We start from the raw sequence: 25,576 nt of genomic DNA, 5'->3' as shown, positions 1-25,576 counted from the left end.
GACTGAGAGATCTGGGCTGGGTCTGCAGCCTCACTCACCCCCTGATTTGCAGATAGAGCTGGTTGCGTTGGGCCATCTGGTCCTAATGAGTGGGCTGGAGACTGTGGTTCCAGAGCTGGAAGGCAGAAGTAGCCTGGGGCCAGGGAAGGGTGCAGCTCAGAGTGCCCTGGAGAATATCACACTGTCTCAAAACTGAGAACTCTGGAGTGTCTACTAGAAATCTGCATTTTGTGTGCATTAAAGTTGGAGGACTACTGACTTGTCCATTTTATTTTAAGTTCAGGGAAACTGGAGACCAAACAAGGAGAAGTAAAAGCAGGGTAGTGGGTGCACTTGGGTGAGGAGCCTTGGGCGGGAAAGAAAGGGTCCCCAGAAAAGTACCCACTTCCAGTTGTACTATCAATGTCATGGGTGTCATGTACAGCATGGTGATGATAGTTAATAGTACTGTATTACACATTTGAAAGTTGCTAAAAGAATAAATTTTAGCTCTAGCCGGTTTGGCTCGGTGGAGAGAGTGTCGGCCTGTGGACCAAAGGGTCCCAGGTTTGGGCACGTACCTTGGTTGCATGCTCCTCCCCAGCCTGGGTCCCGGCCAGGGCTCGTGCAGGAGGCAACCAATTGATGTTTCTCTCTGTCTTTCCCTCTCCCTTCCACTCTCCCTAAAAATCAATGGAAAAATATCCTCGGGTGAGGATTAACCAAAATAAAAAAGAATAAATTTTAAGAGTTCTTATCACAAGAAAAAAAATTCTGTAACTATGTGTGGTCATTTTGCAGTGTATATAAATATTGCCTCATATTGTACACCTGAAACTAATAGAATGCTGAATATCATTTATACCTCAATTAATATACATATATATGGATTTTTAAAAAAAGAAAGGACCCCAGAATGAGGACACAGGGTTTGGCTGCCTAAGGAAAACATTTTTTTCTCTTTAAAAGAACAAACAAAACACTTCTACAATTTGAATTCTGAAAGGAAAATTTGCAGGTGGGGAAAGACCTCTAACTAAATCACCCAGCTGGTCCCGCCTTCCACGCCAGGCACTGTCGTAAACAGGCCTGCTAAACGGGCATGCACCGTTAGGATTGGGACAGTTGATGAAATACTGACATACGGGTGTACTAGTAGGCAAATGGTACATAGCAACTGCAATAAATAGTACAGTTAATTATTTAGAAATATGCTATAATTTAAACTCATTAGTTCCTTGGATGCCATCATGAACATTGATACATGGGCCTCCTAAAATAGCCCGAAGAGCACCGAGGACACTGCCTGCTGCTTCCCCACGGCTCTGCAGACAGCACACACTGCACGGCTCATTCTTTATGAAGCACTCTTTGCTTTAGAGGAATCATCAGTTTATCTTTATCCACTTAGTGCCTCTAAATAGTGTACCCTTTAGTTTGGTTTTATCATTGGTGTATTAGAATATTTGGGTAAGTAGTAAATGGGCAGGGTTTTGTTTTCATAAAATATACAGAACTGACAGAAAAAAAATTAAAGATGAATACTCAAGATAAAGAAGCAATGGTGTTGGGATAGTGTTTATTTTAAATATCAGAAATGAAAACCTCCTGAATCTGGGAGAGACATTTAAAAATATATGAATAATTGAAGGTGCTTAACTTGTGTGGCACTAGTACCATTCAGAATGGCAATTATGTCCTGTTTAAGTTCATGATTTTTAGCAATTAGGGTTGGAACAGACGAGCAGAAACACTATGAATAATATAGGAATAGGAATTATCAAGGGATTAGAATTTATGTAATTGTAGGGGTTCCTTCAGGGCATAGCGGGGGCAGCTTATCTTTGTTCCTCGATGTCTGGGCTTCACCTGGGAAAATTTGACAGCTGAGGGCTAACATCTTCTGGAGACTTCTTTGCACACATGTCAGGTGCTTAATGCTGGTGTTGGTGGGGACCTCAGCTGGGGCTCTTGGGGTGTGGACAAGTGACTGAGATCTGGCCAACAGAATGTGATATGGACCTCCCCCAGCCTGGCCATACGAAGCTCCCGTGCATGATCCGTTCTCTTCTCCACGCGTCAGCTGAATGGAGAGGACTTCATGGACTAGAAGACAAAACTGTAAGGTGGAAGAAGTCTGGGTCTGTGAGTGACTGCATAGAGCAAAGCCCTCACCAACCTGCATCAGACTGTGACATGAATGAGAAATAACTTTTATTAAGTTAAGCCAGTGGTCAGCAAACTGTGGCCCCTTGAGTGTGGCTCTTCCGCAAAATACCACGTGCACGTATTGTGCGATTGAAACTTCGTGGCCACACTCAAGGGGCCAAAGAGCCGCATGTGGCTCGCAAGCCGCAGTTTGCCGACCACTGAGTTAAGCCAGCCATTTACATTTTTGAGTTGTTTGCTACAGCAGCTAATGTTAATTGTCCTAAGTAACCATTTCTGGACATTATTGAAGTTACAAATGACTAGAGGTATTCACCTGGTAAGATCTGGAATTGCAAACATCTCTGGTGATTCTTCTCACCATCACGACTGTTCATAAGCCCTTTTTATAGTTACGATGTCAAGGGTTGGTCTTATAGCTCATATTGCCTACAGTGTGTTGGATGGACTTTTGATGATCTCATATGTCCTTCTTGACTAGTGTCATAACTCATGAGGTCATTTTATTGACATTTTGTGAGAAAAAAGAACTTCATTGTCTTTCTATCACCAAGTTTACAAACCACTTATGTCTGAATCCATCTCATTTTTATAAGGAACCTGAAGCACAGAGCAATCCAGTAACCTTCCCTTGGTCACATAACTGATAGGTGATAGAGCCAGACTTTGTAGGTATGGTAAGTCATTGAAAATCAATTTCCTGACGCCATTCTGCCCTACAGGGACTCATATGGGCCAAGCCTTCCTGGTCAAGGAGGTTGACTTTATTTTCATTTTTTAAAAATTTATTTTTATTGATTTCAGAGTGGAAAGGAGAGAGAGAGAGAGAGAGAGAGAGAAACATCAATGATGAAGAGAATCATTGACTGGCTGCCTCCTGAAAGCCCCTTACTGGGGATCGAGCCTGCAACCTGGGCATGTGTCCTTGACTGGAATCGAACCCAGAGCCCTTCAGTCGGAAGGCCAATGCTCTATCCACTGAGCCAAACTGGCTAGGGTGCAGGTTGACTTTAGAGGCACATTTAACCACTTTGCTATAATTCTTTCATGGGAAAGAAATTAGGGGGAGGAGGAGGAGGTGAAGGAGGAGAGAGGCTGAGAATATAGTGTTTTAAGATCTAGGTTAAAATCCCAGATTTGCCTTATGCTACTAACAACTACCATGAACTAGGCAAGTTTCACATGAACTAAGGCTCAGGTTCATCATCTGTGAAGTGTGAAAATAATACATACCTAAATGGCACTCATTTAATTTACTTTAGGTTATGGTTTTTAAAATAACATGTCTATTTATGATCCAAGGCTGCCCCCCAGAGGTAAAATTAAAACTCAGAGTCCATAACTACAATCCCCCAAAGCCTTTTTCTTCTCACACTGTCCAGCCAAAAACTCAGTACAGTGGGGCCTTGACTTACTAGTGTCCCGACTAACGAGTTTTTTGAGATACCAGCTGTCTCTCGGCCAATTTTTGCATTGAGTTGATAGAGTAATTTGAGTTAACGAACTCCTTAACGAGCTCGGTCTCAGAACGAACTAAACTCGTAAGTCAAGGCCCCACTGTAGTTTTGGAAAATCAAATGGCCTGAAAACAATTGATCTTTAGTGTCTCAAATGTCTTTGAATCACAAGATCAGGCTCCCTCAAAGGGAACCAGGAAGGCGTGGCCCAGTTGGTTATTACAGGGCCAAATGGCACCAATGAATTGATTCCTGGAAAAGGCAAGTTTCTCACCACCACCAATAAACACACACACACACACACACACACACACACACACACACACCACCACCACACCGCACACGCACACACATGCACGCACACACACACACACACACACACACACCAGGAAGCCCGAAAAGCTTTATAAATAATTTCTCCATATTTCAAGCAAACAAAGTATCCCCTATTTCATGCAAACTACTTCAAATAACAAGGGGAGAGGGGGAGAGAAAAAGCTGATCAATTCATTTTATTAGGCTAACATAGGTTCACAGTCCTTTATCCTAACACATTGCATACCGCTCACGAGTTTTCTCGTGTTTCGCGCGCCATCTGTTATGGACCTTAGATGTCAACACACTGTCTTGTCCACTATGGGGCGCGGTTACGGTATTTGGCCAGGTTCAAGCCTCGGACTAATGAAAGGACAGGGTCCTCTCACTGCCACGTGCAAGTCCCAGCTGGAGGGCAGGGCCCTCCCAGCACAATCATAGCCAACAGCTGGGGTAGTAAGCTTGAACCTATGGTCCGAACACGTAGCCCCACGTGCCTTGTGATAGAGTTCAGGTGCGTGTAGTTGAGTAGGGTTGAGACTCACGAGAATGCTGTAAACAACGTGATCATGCCCCTACTTTGCCTCGTGGCATCTGCTATAAAATAAAGACACGGCTTGTGGGCGCTGGTGGTGTCTCCTCATCAGGGAGCAGCGTCCCACCGAGACGCAGCTATTATTCTCTTGTCTGTCTTTCCTTAATCCTTTCACCACCACCACCCCCCCACCCCCCCACTCAGACACCCTTGGCTGTGCTGGCGCGGCACAGTCCACATCGAATGAAGCGATCTTATTGGTGGAAACCGTGCAGGTCAATCTACGAAAAACTATATAATTGCACGAACCCATAATTCCAAAGCCCATGGAAAAAGCATTGCAGTTACATTGTATTTTGGTCATTCGAATAGTCTTCGTCTTCAAGTTCCTGGCGCTTTTAGAAATGCCCTCTCTCAGAAAAAGGAAGGAAACCAACGAAACTGATACACTTCCGGAAGTATTTAATGATAATTTATCAGATATTCCTAGTGAGATCGAAGATGCGGATGACTGTTTTGACGATTCCGGAGATGATTCTACTGATTCTACGGACAGTGAAATTATTAGACCTGTAAGGAAGCGCCAGGTGGCGGTGCTTTCAAGTGATTCCGACACTGACGAAGCTACTGATAATTGTTGGTCTGAAATTGACACACCACCACGCTTACAAATGTTTGAAGGTCATGCTGGGGTCACTACATTTCCGTCTCAGTGTGACTCTGTACCCTCTGTGACCAATCTCTTTTTTGGTGATGAATTGTTGGAGATGTTGTGCAAAGAACTGTCCAACTATCACGATCAAACCGCAATGAAACGCAAAACACCATCTAGAACACTAAAGTGGTCTCCGGTTACACAGAAGGACATCAAGAAATTCCTTGGCCTAATTATTCTGATGGGTCAAACAAGAAAAGATAGCTTGAAAGACTATTGGTCAACAGATCCTTTGATATGTACCCCTATATTTCCACAGACAATGAGTCGCCATAGATTTGAGCAAATATGGACATTCTGGCATTTCAATGATAATGCCAAAATGGACAGTCGCTGGGGGAGACTTTTCAAGATCCAACCTGTGCTGAATTATTTCCTGCATAAATTTCGAACAATATACAAACCAAAACAACAGTTGTCTTTGGACGAGGGAATGATTCCATGGAGAGGACGTTTCAAATTTCGCACGTACAACCCAGCGAAAATAACAAAACACGGTTTACTTGTTTGGATGGTGTGTGAGAGTGAAACTGGCTATATCTGCAATATGGAGATATACACTGCTGAAGGAAGGAAACTGCAAGAAACTGTTCTTTCAGTCCTTGGGCCCTATCTCGGCATATGGCACCATATTTACCAGGATAATTATTACAATGCTACATCTACTGCTGAATTGCTGCTACAGAACAAAACTAGAGTCTGTGGGACTATTAGGGAGAGTAGAGGTTTACCGCCAAATTTGAAAATGAGAACATCAAGAATGAAGAAAGGTGACATAATATTTTCCAGAAAAGGCAATATTATTCTCCTAGCATGGAAAGGCAAGCGGGTTGTCCGAATGATATCAACGATCCATGACACTTCTGTCTCAACAACAGGAAAAAAAAAATAGAAAAACGGGAGAGAATATTGTAAAACCTACCTGCATCAAGGAATACAATGCCCACATGAAAGGCGTTGACCATGCGGATCAATTCCTTTCGTGTTGTTCCATTCTAAGGAAAACGGTGAAATGGACTAAAGAAAGTAGTGCTGTACCTTATAAACTGGGGACTTTTCAATTCATTTAGAGTGTACAACGTCTTCAATCCACAAGCAAAAATGAAGTATAAACAGTTTCTGCTATTGGTGGCGAGAGACTGGATAACGGATGACAATAATGAAGGCTCTCCGGAACCAGAGACAAATCTGTCCAGCCCTTCCCCTGGGGGTGCAAGGAGAGCACCTCGTAAAGATCCACCCAAAAGGTTGTCAGGCGATATGAAGCAGCATGAACCTACGTGTATTCCAGCAAGTGGAAAGAAAAAATTTCCTACGAGAGCCTGCAGAGTTTGTGCCGCCCATGGAAAAAGGAGCGAATCTAGATACTTATGTAAATTTTGTTTGGTCCCTCTTCATAGAGGAAAGTGTTTTACACAGTACCATACGTTAAAAAAAGTACTAGGAACTTTAATTGTTTAATTGTTTTTGTAAATAAAAATGTTATAATTATTGAAAACCAACACCTAAAGTGCATTATGATCTGTAGTTATGATGATTTAAATAACGTGCAGTTTGCCCAAAAACGTCCGGTCCCTGGCGTATGTCTTAGAGATTTCTATGCGGTACGCAATGTGTTAAGCATTTTGGGGGGTTTGGGAGTTTAGAAAGATTATGCTGCCTGTAAGTTGTATATAGCGCCCCCTCCCCCCCCCCGCCCCCAGCACAACCTGGACCAGCCTCCGCAATCAAATGTGTTAATATTTCTGCAGCAAAACATACTAAGTGGGATAAATAAAAACTGGAGATAACGTCACATCAGTTTAGATGAGGTTTTGCTGCCTAACGAGTTTGCTCATTTGTACCTCCCCACCCCCAGAAAAACCCTATTGCTACTTGTCAGCACCTTCTGAAATTTTGGAATTACAGATAAGGATTGTGGGCCTACTAGCCAATGCCAAACCAATCTCAGATGCTGATATGAGAAAACAAAATTTACCTCACACTCGTGAGAATATTTACAAAAACCCTAAAATAAAATACTAGCAAATAGAATCCAGCAGCGTATAAAAGTTTTTGTCATGACCACTGCAATGGAGGGTGCAGTACCACAGCTGTGATTACGGATTCAAGTTGGCAATCAGACCCACGAGACACAAATGATTTAAGGAGGAGATAAGGCAGATGCTGTGTTTTCATCTCGCTGGGAGGTCCAGTGGCTACTCAAGTACACAAGCTCTTTTGTCACTCACCCACGGGACATGTACAGCTACCAGTGGGAAAGCATAGGTCTGGGGGGGGGGGGAGCCACCTTGACTCACAGAAGCTGCGGCCTCTATTTCCCACCAATATTTTATATGATTCGGGTTGTGTAGGCCCACAGCCTATGTGCCCCTTGACAACACCTCTAAACCTGTGCACACAACAAAGGAGCCACACACAATATCCCCCATTTATCTCAACTCCGCGGTTTCCAAGGCAACAGTATTGTGGGAGACCAAGGTCAGGGTCAGGCAGGCAGGCATCATCCAGGCCTGAAATTAATTTTGCCTTGACTCACAGAAGGAAAATTTAACATCAGTTAATCTATCACTGTGATCTGCCGATTAACTGGTAAAGGAGAAAAATCATCTGATCCTTTCAAAAAGCAGAAATATAAAACTAAAGTGGGTTCATAATAAAAAATAGGAAGTTAAGAATAGGAGGAAAAATTTAAATTCATTAAAGGCTATCTACCCCAAATCTAACCTTTATACTTAAAATGAAAGTTTGAAAGTGTTTCCATTAAGTCAGGAACAAGGTAAGATTGCTCTATATCACTACTGTTCACCATTATTCTAGAGTTCCTGGCCAATGTAATAAGAGAAATAAATGAGGTATAAGAATTAGAAAAAAACAACAATGTCTGTATTTGCGGGTTATATTACTGTCAATTTGGAAAAATCCAAGAAAATCTAGAGGAAAACTATTTGAACTAATAAGAGAGTTTGGCAGAGACACTAGGTACAAGGTCAACATGCAAAAAGCAATCGATTACTGTATAAAGAAATAAGAAGCTAGGATATACCATTCTCAATGTCAACTAAAACTATAAGATATCTGGGAATATAGCTTATAAAAGATATGCTAGACCTTATGAAGGAGAATACAAAATATTTTAAAATATAAAAAGAATATTAAAGAATAAATGGAGAGGTATAACATGTTTATGCATGGGAATACTCACTGTCATAAAGATGTTACTTCTTGCCCAGCCAGTGTGGCTCAGTGGTTGAGCATTGACCTATGAACAGGAGGTCATGGTTTGATTCCTGGTCTGGGCACATGCCCCGGGCTGTGGACTCAATCCCTAGTAGCGGGCGTGCAGGAGGCAGCCGATCAATCATTCTCATCATTGATGTTTCTCTCTCTCTCTCTCTCTCTCTCCCTCTCCCTTCCTCTCTGAAATAAATAAAAATATATTTAAAACCTCACTGCAAAAATAAAAAGATAACTTAGAAAAGGAAAATTACATACAAAAGAAAAATCACATATGCCATATGTGTGTGTGTGTGTGTGTGTGTGTGTGTGTGTGTGTGTGTGTTGTTTAAATGCAGGAATCTGTAGTAACAGAAGGGTTAAACACAAATTGTGCCCAAACTGAGTTTGAAGGAGCTCAAACCATTCTGAACCACCAAGAACTTCCTCTACAAATATTTGTATGTAGCTGAGTCTAAGGGTGTTGGAGACTGACTGCATAAATAGAGTCCAAAATTAGCTTTTATAGAGAATACAATATTTATAAAGACTAAGTGATAAAAATCTGCTAATTTGAACCATATTCCAGAGTAGTCACAGGACTTATTTCAACTTAGACCATTGAAAGTTTTTTCCAGGAAGAGTATTTTGTAATTCATATTGTTCAGAGTTGCCTGTGCATGATGATGATGATATAATATGATCAATTTTCTAGTTGTCTTATTGTTGCTTGGAAACTTTTTACAGACAACACACCTCTTTATTCTTTGTACCCATAATAGATTGCTTATACTGACCTGCTCTTTTTTTTTTTTTAGATTTTTAAAATTTTTTTTAATGTATTTCAAAAAGGAAGGGAGAGATAGAAATACCAATGATGAGAGAGAATCATTGATTGGCTGCCTCCTGCACGCCCCTCTACTGGCAATCGAGCTGGCGACCCAGGCATGTGCCCTGACAGGGAATTGAATCGTGACCTCCTGGTTCATGGGTTGATGCTCAACCACTGAGCAACACTGTCCTGGCTATACTGATAGGTCCTAACTTTTCTTGGAAAAAGTGGTTCTCAAAGTGTGCCGCCTCAGCCAGCAGCTTCGGTGTCCCTAGTTCCCAGTTCCACCCCGGACCTACTAAATCAGCAACTCTGGGAATGGAGGCCAGATATCTGTGTTTTAATAAGCCCCCCCCCCCCCCGATGATTCTGATGCCTGCTCAAGTTCAGAACCACTGTCTGAGGATTTGGAACCTGCCATAGCTAGGACTGGAGTCTAGGTCATTGGTGAATCCAGTGCTGTGATAAGATAGTGAAAGGCAGGAAAAGTGGCCACAGGCTCCAGGCTCTGGCAGACTGGACATCAGTTTCTCCTGTCACCAGTGGAGCAAAGTGTCCCTGGCTAGCAGAGAGAATGTCTTACCTTCTCGTCCCTCCAACAGTCTCCAGGGTTCACCGCTGAGTCCAAGGAAGGAGGACTCCTGGAGACTGTGGTTGCTGAGTGATGGGCTTTAATTTGGCTTGTTCTTTTCTTTAGGGGTTTCCACTGCTTGCAGCACTTAGCACCTCCTCAGGCTCCTTGGGCTGCTCCCCACATAAATGCACCTCCCGTGATGGCAGCCCACGTCCTGTGATTCAGCCTCTGCAAAGGAGGACCAGGCACCCAATGTGCTATTAATAGAGTTTTCCATTTCAACATTATTTGAAAGAAGCTTTTCTCTGCTTCATTCATCAGATATTAACACTCCACTAAATGCCAAGGAATTGTGCAGCGTGGGCTGGAGCTACAGTGGTAAACTGACAAGGTCTCTGCTCTCAAAATGCTTTCTCTAGTAGGAGAGAAAGGGATTTTTTAAAAATAGATACAAATTGTACTAAGTGTGATCATGATGTCTAACTGCTCCCTTCAGAAGCCCATGTGTCCCACTCCCCAACTCGTTTCACCTACTTAACAGTCTCTAAAGATGGAATTTCCAAAACTTAATGGATTTTTTTAAAAAATTCTTTTCTATAGCCTCAGCAACCTGCTTTTAGGCTTGAGATCATCGCTGACCTCAAAGAATCATCTAGAAATTGACATCTAGGAACATCTAATGTTTCTGGAACATTTTATGAAAGAGATAGGATGGTTATAATAATGATAATTGCTTTGATATGCATCCCCTTTGGACCAGTCACTCTTGGGAATCCCTCTGAAAGGGATAATGTCGTCTTTAGAAAAGAGCTGTGCCACTGAAGTCAGTTATTGCAGTTTTGTATAGTCAATAAGTACATTCAATACTCAGTCATTATTTGCTAATGTGAGCAAATTACTTGAGCTCATTGGGCGTGGTGGGTCAAATGGGATGGTAATCTGTACCTGAAAAAGTTTGTGAGGACTACATGTCTGTGAATAGTTGTCTAGCACTAGGCCTGACACAGAGCAGGTGTTCATTTCACCTCCTCCTTCTGATCATATTGCATTTTATTATATATCTGAATATATACATATGAGAATTTATATGGTTGCTTTATATTCCCACCACTCCTCTCTCAGAGGACTGAATTTGCTCAGACTGTTGCTGCCCCTTCTCTGCCCCTAGCATTCTGAATGGTAGCATTCAGGTATTGAACTGTCCTGACTTTGATCAGGTTAGGACTGGAGGGAGAAAGCCACCATCAATTCTTCCTTAGTCTTCTGCATCTACCTCCTGATATTCATGTCTCAGCCCTATCCATTCTGGGCAGTGGTCAGAGAGAGCACATTTTATTCATTCATTCATTCATTCATTCATTCATTCATTCATTTTTAAATAATTCTTTATTGTTGAACGTATTACATATGTCCCCTTCCCCCCCCCCCCCCATTGACTCCCTCCAGAGAGCACATTTTAGAACATAAATGTGACCATGAACTCCCCCAGTTACGTTTGGTATCTTCTTAAGGCTCCCAAATCCTCCACATGGCTTACAGGGCCCTGCACGGTGTGGCTCCTGCCCACCTTTCCTGCCAGATGTCTGTGCCCCACGTCCTGCCCTTGGTTCCCTGGGTGTGCAGAAGCTGCCTCCTCTCCCTGAAATCCTTGCCCCTGCTTCCTCCTCTTCCCAGGTTTCAGCTTAAATGTGACCTCAGGGAAGTCGCAACCCACTGCTCTATCTACAACAGGTGGCCCCATAGTTTTCTACCACATGTCAATCTGTGACTTACGTTTTAGCTCGTTTATACCAAGAGTCCGCACACTTTTCTCCTAGAGAGCCAAGTGGGGGCCGTATGTCTCTTGCCCTTGTAGTGTGAAAGCAGCCAGACAATACTTTTAGGAATGAGCACGACTGTGTTCCCATAAACCTTATTTCTGGATATTGAAAATTGAATTTTATACATTTTCATGTGTCACAAGCTATTCTTGTTTTAATGTTTTTTTCGAGTATTTGAAAATGTAAAAACCAGTCCTAGCTTGCAGGTTGTCCAGGGGCGGCCCACGGACCGTAGTGTATTTGTAGTAGTTTATTATTTGCGGACCCGGACGGGTTGGGCCCAGGATTGTTTCCAGCAGCACTGAGCACCCGGCGCGCCCGCATCACGCAGCTTCTCCCACCCGGGGGCACCTCCCACGGCGCCAGGCCTTTCCTAGGAACCGAAGGCAGCACCGGCCGCGCGGAGTGGGCGGGGCGGGGCGGGGCGGGGCCGAGCGCCAAGACGCGAGGCGGGGCCGAGCGAGGGGCGGGGCCTGCGAGCGCTGAGACAAGGGACTGGGCCGCTTGGAGTGGGCGGGGCCTGCGAACGCCAAGACGCGGGGCGGGGCCGAGCGGAGGGATATGTCTTTGGAGCTCCCAGACGCGGGGCGGGGCCTGGGAAGGGGGCGGGCCGGGCGCCGGCTTCCGGAGGAAGAGCGCGGGAGCAAGATGGCCACTACCAAGCGTGTGCTGTACGTGGGTGAGCAGCCGCGGGCACCCGGCGGGGTCTGGGCGCGGGACCAGACGCGGGGGGCGGCGAGTAGCTGTCTAGGAGGGACCTATGGCGGTACTGCTTTGCTTCAGGTGTTAGCCCGAGACGTAAAGACCTTTCTGGTTCCCTTCCAAGCCCGCTAACCCCTAACAGGAACCCCTCTACCTCCTGGACCCGGAGGTTTGGTAGAGGAATATTATGGGCCTCCAGATGCTCGCGCCCATTCATTTGACCAACTTTCGCTTGCAACGGGGGCTCAACCCAGGCCCCCAAGGAAGGGGTCCGCAGACTAGCCAGGTAGAAGTGAGAATAACTTCAGTAGCACAGTTTGGTGGGGACGGACATCGATGACATGGGTCTGGGTGCGGGAAGCAATGATGCCTCCGTCTGGAGAGGTGAGAGCAAACTTTCAAGGTGCCGTGATGCTGGCGCCGATGATCCGGTTTCAGCCAGGTGGTCAAAATAGGGGCAAGTGTATTTACTGAAAGAGAGAAGCAAGAGCAGAAGCCCAAAAGTGTGAAATAGCCTTACACTTGTGAGCAAGTGGGTCATTTTAGGGAACCCCGAGAGTTGGGGAAGCAGAGGGGGAACAGCTGAAGAGGTGGGGAGGGCTCCAGTTATGAACTCTCCTGCTGAAGAGTTTGTACTTTATCCTGAGGACAGTAGGAAACCTTTGGAGGAGTTTAAGCAGGGAAGTGATGGGTTAAAATCTGCACATTCCCAGGATCTGTCCAGTTGACTCTTTGGAGGAGAGGAAAATCAATTAAGATGCTATTGCAATAATTCTGGGACTCGGTGAGGGCCTGCGGGAAGGGTGAAGAGAGCAGTGTAAGTTATAAGTGTGGGTGACGGAGCAGTTGAGAGGAGTACTTATGTACGCGAAGGACTGGATGGAAGGACCCCTCCCCTTAGCTATAGGATGCTACCTGGGCTGCAGGGACTTCTCAAGAGAATAAAGTTCAGTGGCTCAGAAGGCCCTTGGCTTCTTTGCAGGTGGACTTGCAGAGGAGGTGGATGACAAAGTTCTTCATGCAGCTTTTATCCCTTTTGGAGATATCACAGATATTCAGATTCCTCTGGATTATGAAACAGGTGAGTCCTTTTAGTGTCTCTTAATGGTCAGAATCCTACTGAGAAAATAACCTAAAAAAATTTTTTTAAGTCCTGTCACAGTATATGATATGGTTGGTATGTAGGAAAGTTCTGGAGGGTGCCTCAGTAGGGTAGCATGGCAGTGATCTTGATGCAGAAGGGCAGTTCTGAGGCTTGTGGTTGTGAACTGTAACATAACTCTGCAGAGTCCCATCTATTGGATTTGAGATAAAACAATTTTCAGTAGCCCAGTAGGAAGATAGATTTTTTTTTTTATTGATTTTTTACAGAGAGGAAGGGAGAGGGACCGAGAGCTAGAAACATCAATGAGAGAAACACCGATCAGCCGCCTCCTGCACACCCTCCACTGGAGATGTGCCCGCAACCAAGGTACATGCCCTTGACTGGAATCGAACCCAGGACCCTCCAGTCCGCAGGCCGACGCTCCATCCACTGAGCCAAACCAGTCAGGGCAGGAAGATAGATTTTGAGCTATATGGGCTCAGAGTGGACCTGAATGTTGTTTCAAACTATCTACTGGGGACCCCACCACAGCTGCTCCCATCTTGGCAGCTGTGCTATAAACAGGGCAGCAGGAAACCCTACCCTAACAATGGGGGCTTGGCCTCTGTGTACCTGGGTAAGTTTTCCTTTAATAGATATCGCAGTTACAGTTCAGTTTTCTATTTTACCTTTCTTGTCATTTCTAAGATTGGAGTTTTAGGCCCAGCTCGATCATCGACCCTGCATGGTTGTTAAGCAAGGTCTTTAAATTCTCTGGGCCTGGGATCTTTATCTGTAAAAAACAATAAGGCTCTATTGATTCTCTAAAGTTAGTTGGTCAGTTAAATTAACCCTGCTATGCTTGGCCTTTCTAGATAGATCAGCATTTTCCTGAGGATAAAGAATGAGTGTCCTGCCCTGACTGGTCTGGCTCAGTGGATAGAGCGTCGGCCTGCGGACTGAGGGGTCCCGGGTTCGATTCCAGTCAAGGGCATGTACCTTGGTTGCGGGCACATCCCAGTGGGGGGGTGTGCAGGAGGCAGCTGAATCGATGTTTCTCCCTCATCGATGTTTCTAACTCTCTATCCCTCTCCTTTCCTCTCTGTAAAAAATTAAGTATATTTTTTAAAAAAAAGAATGAATGTCCTTATCCAGGTTTATGCTTTATGTACAGTTGATGCTCAAAATATATAGTTGGAATGAATAGTTTACTAGTAAATGGCTTCATTTTTCTAGTTTCCTTGCATGCAAAGGTTAAGGTTTTATTTGTCTTTGGTGGAAAAATTGGAATGCTTATTTTAAAGATTAAAAGTACAGTTCATTATTGAGCCATGTTCACTAAAAAGCAACATGTAATATAGCTTGAAATGTTTAAACTAGGAAAAATTAAAGAATGAGATTTCTTCTGAAATAGGGATCAGGGGGAATTTCTAATGTCTGGATATGGCTTGTAACTGGCTTCACTTTCCTTGTGATCATCTTCCCCTTGCCCTAAAGGGTAATTACTTGTTTTTGTTTTCCCTTTTTTCAGAAAAGCACCGAGGATTTGCTTTTGTTGAATTTGAGTTGGCAGAGGTGAGAAAATTCCGTTAACCATGTTTCATCTTCGTGTTATTACTGATTACAGAGGGAGCTGTGCTCCTTTTGGTTAGGTTTCTGGGCCTCGTGCTGATGCTTCCAGAGGACAGAAGTGCTGTCTGAAGAAACACGTCCCTCACTTAATCAAATTGTAGACTGTGGTTAACATGGCAGACCAGCCAGGTCCCCCCTCGTGCTCTGCAGAGCTCCTGCAGCCCCGCTCATTGGGCCTCCTCGCCTGGCAGCGCTGTGGTTATTTCTTATGCCTTCCACCAGATGGCAAATGGCTGCACCACCAGCTCCAGAGTCAGCCAGGAAGCCCTCTTTGTCAGACACACATGCCACCTAGGCAGGGACTAGAGGGGTGACTTTTTCCTGTTGTGATTTTTTGTGGGGGTTATTTTTGCTACTGAGTATATGTTTAGACACCACAAGAAGCCAAACTTGTACTTTGTCTTTTCTTGACAGGATGCTGCAGCAGCCATCGACAACATGGTATGGCCGGGAGTCTTCACTCTTACTGAAGTTGGTTTTGGTGGCACAGAGGGCTCCTTGTTTATATATTGGTTTGCTGAACCTCCAAAGTTACAAGGTTGCATGGGAAAGTAAAAACTGTCATCATACAAATATTCACTGTGAATTAATCACTTATAAGATTAATCCTCACTCAGATATCTGTCCCCATTAACAATAATATAAATACTAATCATCCTTATTGGTCAGTGTCTCACTGACTACCCCATGTCCAGGGTAATAAGTTGCAAACACTGTGCAATCTGATTGCACAGTGAAGTTGCATATTTTGCAAAAGAGGCAGGATTCCATGAAGCGTTAGACCAGTTAACAGTTTATCAGAGAAATTCAATAAGGATAATGATTGGGTGTGCTGCTGATGCAAATGATTTGAATGTCCTGGAGCGGTCCTTGGGGAAAATGATGAAGTTCTTGAGTTTTTGTGCGCTCTTTGAGATCCCTGTGCTTTTAATGTCAGATATGCAGTGCAAAGGTGTCCTATCGTATTGTGGTTTAGAATTTTGTTGGAAAATATACTGCAGATTAATCAGCAAATGTGTGTTCTGTAAATCCGAGCATAGTTAAACCTGAATTTGAACTATAAGAAATTTATTTTCATTATTTTTAGTTTCATCACAGTAAAGTCCGAGTCAAACCTTTTTTTCTTTACTTTTTACCATAAAAGTTTTCTTCACTGCTCTAAATGGACTCACATTAAGTGTCCTTTCCTGGTACCAATTATCTTTGGATAGTAAGGTTCTCTTTTATTCCTGGCCTCTGTTACCCGTTTGCCGAACATATTCCTCAGTTATCAGAGTGAGATCATTTCTCCCATTTCAAAGCTGATCTTGACTTTTGAAGGTGAACTCAGGTACTTGGAAACCGCATTTACCCTCATAACTCTGAGCCCAGAGTTACTGTTGGCAGCACAGTTCTTTGCTGGCGTTGCAAGGAAGGAGGTGTGGGCCGGCTCCAGGGAGACATCTCCCTGCAACTCAAGGGCTGCTTTGCAGTGGGTGCAGAGCTTGCTGGTAGGAGCTCAGGGGTTCGGGGAGAACAAATTGGAGCATGCCTCAAAGATCTGAAGCACATGGAAAACCTGTCTGACTCTTTTACCCTAACAGAGTTTAAGCAGCTGAATTTTCCATCTTTTCAGAATGAATCTGAACTCTTTGGACGGACGATTCGCGTCAATTTGGCCAAACCAATGAGGATTAAGGAAGGCTCTTCCAGACCAGGTGAGTGGGGCCACCACAGGTTCCCCATCATGTCCTCCAGTGTGGCCTTAGTTGCGTTTTTATCCCTGTTACCTGGAAATGGGTGCTTGTTGTCGCTGCCAGGGTTCAGAAAGCCCCACGTTGGGCGTCCATTTATGCTGGGGTTCATGCCCCAGCATCAAGAAGGGTTCAGGAATCTGGAAAGGGGGCTGTGCGTAGATGATATAGGAATCCAGAGACTAATAAAGAATCCGGAGATGAGATATAATTTTGAAAGGCATTGGGGGTCAGAGGACCTTCAGCTAAAGGAACTGAAGAGTCCCTCCTTGTCTAGGACCCTTGCTTTTATTAACACAATTTGTCCTAAGGCAAGGTGGAGATAATACACTTCAATGGGTAAGGTTTCAAAGGGTACAGAGTCCATTGTCAGAATGGGGGAATAGCCTATGGCTGTTCAGGTGTTTGGCCAGTAGGAGGCAATAACATGTAGATTAAGATGCCCTTTAACTGACTGGCAGCCACAATCAGTTTCCTATTCAGGTTTGGGCAAATGCCTTTAGCCATTCCCAGATGGTGACTACATGTGTGACTCAACCCTGTTGAGTCCCCAAGTCTCATCAACCTTTTGATGGAACTCTTAAAATTATGACATGCTGGAATTGGTTCCCGGCAGGTGCTGAGTGCACTTCTGGTGAACAGGAGTAGCTGAAGGGCATGCACCACCTTTGTGGGGAATAAGAAGAGTTTGAGCTTCTCAGGGTAATTGTTTCCATTATGGAGAAACCCTGCCTGCTCCCTTATCTTCCCCAGTTTTCTCGTTCCTGGGGTGTTCCACCAAGGGCAGAACTGGCAAAACTACACTTTTCCCTTTGACATGGCTTTGTCCCTTAGCCCTGCTGAGCGCTGGACCTCAGGGCTGACACTCCCAGTGGGAACTTGTCTTACCTTGGGAGTTCCCCAGGCGGAATCTGTGGCTGAGAGGGCCACAGAGTATGTTCCACTTTGCTGACCAAAGCAGCTACTTAGCAGGGCTCATAGCTGGGATCTCTTTTGTTGTTGTTGTTAATCCTCTCCCGAAGATATTTTCCATTGATTTTAGAGTGGAAGGGAGAGGGAGAGACAGAGAGAGAAACATCAATGTGAGAGAGGCTCATTGGTTGCATGTGCCCCAATCAGGGTCAGGGATCAAGCCTGCAACTGAGGTACGTGCTCTTGACTGGAATCGAACCTGGGACCCTTCAGTCTATGAGCTGACACTCTACCCACTGAGCCAAACAGGCTAGGACGAGCTTGACTCTCTTGACATTTGTTTGATTCTTTCCCTTCAGTTTGGTCAGATGATGACTGGTTGAAGAAGTTCTCTGGGAAGACTCTGGAAGAGAATAAAGAGGAAGAGGGGTCGGAGCCCCCCAAAGCAGAAGCGCAGGAGGTGAGAGGAAGGCGCGCTTCTGGAGGGGAGGCCGGTGCTTCCACAGGAGCCTTCTTTTAAAGTTTTACGGAAACTTGAAAATATATATTCACAAGTAGAGAGGATGAAAGGGACCTCTAGTACTTCGGTGAAGGCACTATTGAGTGAACTAACGAGAGAGGCTTTAAGCCTCATCCTTGTGCTCTGGGCAATGAACTTGTCAGCTTCTTAGCTAGTTTAGGTACTGATTTGTGATTGGCAGCTGACGAGGAGGAAGGTCCCCCTGCCCCCCGTGAGGAAGGGTAGTGAGTGCTCCTCCTGGTCAGCCCTCCTCCTTCAACGGGTCCACGGTATTCCTGGTCCTGTCCTGACACAGGAGAGTGAGGACGGTAGTGGTACCACCCCTGCAGCCTCTACACAGGTCTGAGGCTCTCGCTCCCTCAGAGACGCGCCTAGGCACTTGCTCCTGGTTCTCAGCATACCTCTCTCTGATCATTGCTTCTCAGGCCTTTCCTCCCTCCTGAATGTTGCTTCTATCTTGGCTCATGGCATCGCTCTCTTCTTTCGGCCAAAATAGTGGCAGCCAGTCTGATTTTCGAAGCCTCTCTGGTGCTGCTGACTCCCCAGTCTGTTTCTAGTGTTGAGCTTTAGATATTGTGCTGCAAAGCACACAGGCAGCTTCAGATTGCCAGAACGGGTGCTCTCCCTTCTCTATCCTGTTCTTCCTGTATTCTCAAGCTTGTTAACGTGCCACCATCCATCCACACGTTGACCCAAGCCAGAAATTTGGATACAAAGCAGAGCATATGAATGGCCCTCGCAGCCAGGGCAATACCCCTAGATCATCTAGACCCCTCTTTAAAATAGAGACAACATATCATCACATTCTGCTAGTTTTTCTCTTACGTCTCCCTTGAATCCCCCTCCCTGATTGTTCCATCGTCCTGATTTAGCCTCTCATCTCATTTGGATAATTACAGTAGCTCCCTAACTACTCTCTGGCTAGAATCCTGCTCTCCAGTCTTTCCTAAAGACGGCTAGAATGATCTTTTTAAAGCACAAGACCCATCATCTGACTCTCCTACTGATAACTTTTCTGACTCCCCATCACCTGTCCCGCGAGATAAAGGCCAAGAGGGACTCTCCAAATTCTTGCCCCTGCCCCTGCCCCCTCCCCTCTCCACACTGCAGTCCCCACATGGTAACACCAGGCTTTGTATTTCCCTCTATGTCTCTGCTTTTGTACAGGCTACTCAAGTGCTTGTTGCCTTTCTCTTTCTAAGCAGCAAACTCGGTGAGGATAGGGGCCTTGTATTGTGCATCTTGTTAATAACAACATCAGGTGGGGTGATGTGATTCAGAGCATGGACTGGGTGGGTTGTGTGAGTGCTTAGGTTTGAATTCCAGCTGTACTGCTTACCACCTCTGTGGTCTTGGGCAAGTGACTGAACTTCAATGTGCCTCGGTTTCCCCATCTATACAATGGGGATAGTAGTGGTTCTGAGGATTAAAAGAGCTAATATACATAAGACGTTTAGAATAGTATTCTGCACATGGCAAGTGAGTATGTGAGTATTTGCCGCTACTGCTGTTGTTAGCAGCAAATGATAGAAATAGTATCTTCAGTACATTTGTTAAACTGAACCACAGACACGTTATGAATCTCTGACTTCTCTTTGGAACAGATAGGATGGCTGTGTTAAATGTCTCCTTGTCCTCTGCTTAGCTTTGTCTACTTGGGGATAAGGCAAGGCCCCCTCCACCTCTTCCATTGTCTCTGAGCACTTAGGCCCAAGCCAGAGGGCTGCCCTCCTTGCTTCCTCGGTAGCCAGCCTTTGGCTGCACATAACTAAGCATAGAAGGAGGGGATGGTGCTACATAAAAGGGTCTGTTTAACTGGAGTGAGGTGAGTGGGCTGGAGCTGGTGTTTGAAGGTGTTGAGAGTTGTGTTGGGCCAGAACAGTGTTATACGTGACTGCAGGGAGAGTGAAGCAAGCCTCTGTCTGAGGCCCCGTGTGATGAGATAACGTGCCTGTGGGCTGGAGGTCTGTCACTGATGTCCAACTCCGTGCTGGCCATGGCCTCTGCCTCCTGCAGCCCCAGCGGGGCCCAGGCCTCCCCTGTCGGCACCTCACTCCAGCCTGCTCCCTGCACTTGGGTTCTGGGTGTGTATGCAGAAGACTTCTCGCTGCCCTGCTCAGGGAGTTCTCTCTAACCTAGTGGTTTCTTCTCCACCCAGGGAGAGCCCACTGCCAAAAAGGCCCGGTCGAACCCTCAGGTGTACATGGACATCAAGATTGGGAACAAGCCAGCCGGCCGCATCCAGATACTCCTGCGCTCAGACGTCGTTCCCATGACGGCAGGTGAGCAGGCTCCGGTCGGGACTGTTGGAAGCTGCTGGCTGGGCAGTGAGCCTTCCCAAGGTTCTCTGGGGCCTCAGTTCGGGTGCCCTTGACATTGTTTCTGACCTGAGTAGTGGATCCGGAAATCTAGTAACAGATAGTGTGGGTAGCGTTTCTGAAGCTTTATAAGTGCTGGTTTACTATTTTGTAATACTTTAAATATATATATATAAGTAAACATAGCCCTGGCCAGGTTGCTCAGTTGGTTGGAGCATCGTCCCATACACCAAAAGGTGGTGGGTTCGAAGCCCAGTCAGGGCACATATGGGAGGCAACCTATCAGTGTTTCTCACATCGATGTGTGTGTGTTTTTCTCTCTCTCCTCCTTTCCTCTCTAAAACCAATGAAAACATATTTAAAAATGAAAATAAAATAAAATCATCTTTCCTATCTCTTTGTCTTCCTTGTATAGTTACCATAATTTTGGTTAGGTCTTAGGTTATTTTAACTCTGTAAGTAAGCATCAAACGGTGATAACTTCTTTTATACATAGCATTTTGTTTTCCCCGGAATTCATAATTGTCTTGCTTTCTCATTTGCTTAGTCTTCTATGCATTTCTTCCTGATTCTGTCCCAGATTCTCCTGCCTTTATAAATCGCTCATCATGTTCAAACACATCAGATACTCTGTCAATTTCGCTTTCTTGTAGTAGCTCCGCCTGAGCCTTGTGGCTGCTCTAGCCTGGACGGGCTGCTTTCCAGGCCTTCTCATAGCTATTGTCCTGGGATCTCCTGTCTCATCTCTTATGTTGCCACCTCAGTTGTCTTCTTCTTTGGTTACTCCCTCGCCTCAGTAGAGGATATACTTTTGCAGCTTCTGCAGAAAAGCACTTGGGAGGTAACTTCTTGGAGACTGACATCTGAAAAAATGTGCCTTCCCACTTGATTGATAGGTAGGTGTAGGATTCTAGAGAAGGCTAATGCCATTCTGACACTTGGTCCTTTGTACAAACCTCTTTTTTTCTTTTTTCTATCTAGAGCTATGCTGTTCAATATGGAGGCCGCTAGCCACATGTGACCATTTAAATTAAATTACACTAGCCAAGTGCTGAAGAACTGTTCGATAATGCTGGTCTAGCGCCTTGGAGGGTCTGTTTATCCTGTACTCAGAAACGGTGTGCTTTCGGATTTATTTCCTTTCATCTGTCATGCTGACTTTTTTGTGGGTCCTACTGTATTAGGTTTCTTTTGCTGCTGCAACAACTTAGCACAGACTTAGCAGCTTACAAGAACACCAAAGTATTGCCTTACAGAATCCGGCGTGGGTCTCATTGGGCTAAATGAAGGTGGCAGCCAGGCTGCTGCCTTCCTTACTGAAGTCTTAGGGGAGGAGCTGTTCCCAGGGACATCAGGTTGTTGGCAGAATTTAGTGTCCTGCGTCTGGAGGACGGAGGTGCCCATTTCCCAGCGGGCTGTCGCTGGGGTTGTTCCGGCTTCTAGAGGCTGGCGGCCCCTTGCTCCACCTTCAGAGCCAGCAGTGGCGGATCAGTCTCATGTTGAGCTTTTGGTGTTTCTCTCTTTCTTCGTGACTTCAGCTGGGAAAGCTTCGGTTATAGGCTCATGATTTATTAGGCCCACCAGGCTGCTCTCCCACCTCACAGTCCATAACCTTAGTCCCATGCAGAGTGCCTCTGCCCTAGCATAGCTCAGGTTCCAGCGACTGGGGCACGGGCATCCTTGGGGAGAATCGTTCTGCATCCCACACTTACCAGTCAGCACAGTCTGTTTTATCCTTTGGCTTGGGAATATTTCCTCGAATTATTTTCTTTGCTTTTGTCCCCTCTGGTTTCTCTCACTTCTCTCTGTAACTTTCTAAATGTTCTTTTTTATAGCACCCTGTGGTTATGTCATGCATGTAATAAGTTTCGGGTTTACGATTCTATAATACATCTGTATATTGCATTGTGTGCTCCCCACCCCAAGTCAGGTCTCCTTCCATCACCATTTTTATGCCCCCCTTTATGCTGTTCATCCTCACCCGACCCTTCTTACCCTCTGGTAACCCTAACTGTTATCTGTGTCTGTGAGTTTGTTTGTTTTGTTTTTATGTTTGTTGCTTTTTTATATCCCACATATGAGTTAAAATCAAATGGTTCTTGCCTTTTCTGTCTAACTTATTTCACTTAGCGTGATACTTTCAAGATCTATCCATGTTGTCACAAATGGCAATATTTCATCATTTTTTATGGCCACATCTTTATCTAGTCATCTATCAAAAGATACTTAGGTTGTTTCCAGGTCTTGGCTATTTAAACAGGCTTTTAACCAGACTTACTGTTGTTACATCTACCTTTGCCCTCTTATCTGAGCTTTTGGTGTTTGTGCAACATGAACTGAGTTGCTTCTTGGCTTGACCAGCTTAAGATTCAACTTTTTTAGGTCTGTTATATCAGTTATGACTCTTCTATTTGTTTTTAAGTTTTCAAAATTTTTTGTTGCTGTTGTCTCCTTTTTCCCCTTCACTTCATCCATTTTTATCCATTTTTTTAGTGTGTAATTCAGTGGCATTAATTGTATTCACAGTGTGTACAACCATCACCAGTATCTATTTTCAATTTTTTTATTACCCCAAACAGAAACTCTGTATCCACTGGACAGTAACACTCTATGCACTTCTCCCCCCAGCTCCTGGAAACCTAATCTACTTTCTTTCTGCATTTGCCTACCCGAGATATTTTATATAAATGAATCATATAGTAGTTGTCCTTTATGTCTGGCTTATTTCACTGAGCATAACATTTTAAAATGTCATCTGGGTCATGGCACAGATCAATACTTCATTCATTTTTATGACCAAACAATATTCCATCGTGTGGATAGACCACATTCTATTTATCCATTCATTTGCTGATGGACACTTGAACATTGCTTTCACTTTCTGGCTATTGTGAATAATGGTGGTATAAACATTCATAATAACATACGTGTTTAAATCCTTGTTTTCCGTTCTTTTGGGTATACACTTAAGAGTAGAAATGCTGGGTCATAAGGTAATATTATGTTTAACTTTTTGAGGAACTTCAAGCTATCTTCTGTAGCAGCTGCACCATTTACATTTCGCCAGCAGTGTATAAGCGTTCCAATTCCCCCACATCCTCGCCAACATTTGTTATTTTTGTTTATCACAGCCATCCTAGTAGGTGTAAAATGGGGTCTCATTATGGTTTTGTTTTTTGTTTGTAATCTTCAACCGAGGATATTTTCCCATTGATTTTAGAGAGAGTGGAAGAAAGAGGGAAAGACAGAGAAACATCAATGTGAGAGAAACACATCGATTGGTTGCCTCCTGCATGCACCCTGACCAGGGCCTGGGCCAGGGAGGAGCCTGCAGCCGAGGTACATGCCCTTGACTGGAATTGAACCCAGGACCCTTCTGTCCATAGGCCGACTCTCTATCCACTGAAGCAAACTGGCTAGGGCTCATTATGGTTTTTAAAATATATATATTTTTAAAAATTATATTGTATGGCCCAATCAGCATAGCACAGTGGTTGAGTGTTGACCTGTGAACTAGGAGGTCACAGTTCTATACCCGGTCAGGGCACATGCTCAGGTTGCGGGCTCGATCCAGGAGGCAGCCAATCAATGATTCTCTCTCATCATTGACGTTTCTATCTCTCTCTCCCTCTCCCTTCCTCTCTGAAATCAATAAAAATATATTTTAAAAAATTGTATTGTATGACTCTGTTGGAATAAAGACAGATATAATAATAATATATATATATTGATTGATTTCAGAGAGGAGTGGAAAGGGAGAGATAGAAACATCAATGAATAGAGAGAATCATTGATGGGCTGCCTTCTGCACATCACCTACTGGGCCTGCAACCTGGGCATGTGTCCTGACTGGGAATCGAACCATGACCTCCTGGTTCATATGCCAGTGTTCAACCACTGAGCCATGCCGGCCAGGCAATCTCATTATGGTTTTGATCTACATTTCCCTGATGACTAATGTTGAGCATCTTTTCATGTGCTTTATTGGTTATTTGTATATCTTCTTTGGAGAAATGTCTATCCAGTCTTTTGTTGAGTTGTAGGAATTAGTTACATATACTGAATATTAAACCCTTATCAGATATGATTTGCAGATATTTTCTCCCATTCTATGAATGACCTTTTCACTCTTAAGAGTGTCCTTTGATGCATATAAGTTTTTAATTTTGATGAGGTCTAATTTATATATTTTTTCTTTTATCAATGCTTTTGGTGTCGTATTTAAGAAACAATTGCCAAATCCAAAGTCACAAAGATTTGCCCCTCTGTTTTCTTCTAAGATGCTGTTTGGTTTTTCTTTTAAAAAAATTACTTTGACAACGGTTTAGAGTGGAGTGGAGCTAGAATGCATGTACTCCTCCCTCTCTGGTAGAATCCCCTGTAGTCCTTTAAGATGTTAGTATCACAAAACAGAGTGAAAATTTTTAAAAATAGAGTTTCAGTCTAGTTACAGGGAGGTTTTGTTTGCTTGTGTTTTAACCTGAGCACCTTTTCCTGTCTCAACCCCAGAGAATTTCCGTTGCCTGTGCACCCACGAGAAGGGCTTTGGCTTCAAGGGGAGCAGCTTCCACCGCATCATCCCCCAGTTCATGTGCCAGGGCGGCGATTTCACCAACCACAACGGCACCGGGGGCAAGTCCATCTACGGGAGGAAGTTCGATGATGAGAACTTCATTCTCAAGCACACGGGACCAGGTGGGACCTGATTAGGGGGTGTGCTGAGGGGCCCGGGCCTGGCAGGACGCCTGTGCGGGATGGGATGTCGCTGTGGTTCTGGCCAGGGGTCGGGGCTGGAGGAGACCCTGCTAGTGAATAGGGGAAAGGGTTCGCCTGGCTAGAGTGGGCCTTCTTTCACCACAGTGTCTGGAAAGCGGCTGACACATCAGAAACACACAATCAATACTTGAATATTTAAAACATTCGCAGGCTGGTCTGTTAGGTGTGCAACACCCTGCTCTGCATTGAGAGTGGGGTGGGACAAGGTCCATCCACAGGGGCACCGTGCCGAGGCCCAGCGGGCAGAGCGGCTTTCTCACCACCACGCACCAGCTGCAGCGCCTGGT

At 44.7% G+C, this 25,576-nt stretch overlaps 1 protein-coding gene across 3 annotated transcripts; it reads left to right on the top strand.

Annotated features, from left to right (window-relative positions):
- The first annotated feature begins 12,214 nt into the window (after positions 1 to 12,214).
- Positions 12,215 to 25,570, top strand: LOC102424120 (peptidyl-prolyl cis-trans isomerase E). Of its 3 annotated transcripts, none has more exons than XM_014464657.1 (8): positions 12,215 to 12,291; positions 13,297 to 13,395; positions 14,930 to 14,973; positions 15,445 to 15,501; positions 16,646 to 16,727; positions 18,035 to 18,135; positions 20,354 to 20,477; positions 25,023 to 25,570. In XM_014464657.1, the coding sequence occupies exons 1-8, from the start codon at positions 12,261 to 12,263 to the stop codon at positions 25,217 to 25,219; spliced, it is 735 nt and encodes a 244-aa protein (XP_014320143.1). In that variant the 5' UTR covers positions 12,215 to 12,260; the 3' UTR covers positions 25,220 to 25,570. The 3 variants fall into 3 exon arrangements, with proteins under 3 accessions (XP_014320143.1, XP_006099213.2, XP_023618544.1); XM_006099151.3 differs by having other exon boundaries at positions 15,445 to 15,471; positions 25,023 to 25,569; XM_023762776.1 differs by lacking the exon at positions 12,215 to 12,291 and adding an exon at positions 12,487 to 12,600 and having other exon boundaries at positions 15,445 to 15,568.
- The last annotated feature ends 6 nt before the right edge of the window (positions 25,571 to 25,576 follow it).

Source organism: Myotis lucifugus, unplaced genomic scaffold (assembly GCF_000147115.1).
Source record: "Myotis lucifugus unplaced genomic scaffold, Myoluc2.0 scaffold_260, whole genome shotgun sequence".
Lineage (NCBI taxonomy): Eukaryota > Metazoa > Chordata > Mammalia > Chiroptera > Vespertilionidae > Myotis > Myotis lucifugus.
Note: the sequence above shows the minus strand (reverse complement) of the source record. Positions and strands in the feature narration are given on the sequence as shown.

Bases quoted from the DNA above. Each gene is read 5' to 3' on its own strand.
- LOC102424120 (XM_023762776.1), top strand. From the start codon at position 12,502: ATGGGCCTCCAGATGCTCGCGCCCATTCATTTGACCAACTTTCGCTTG. The intron at 13,396-14,929 runs GTGAGTCCTTTT...CCCTTTTTTCAG, and splicing joins TCCTCTGGATTATGAAACAG to AAAAGCACCGAGGATTTGCT. The intron at 18,136-20,353 runs GTGAGAGGAAGG...TTCTCCACCCAG, and splicing joins CCAAAGCAGAAGCGCAGGAG to GGAGAGCCCACTGCCAAAAA.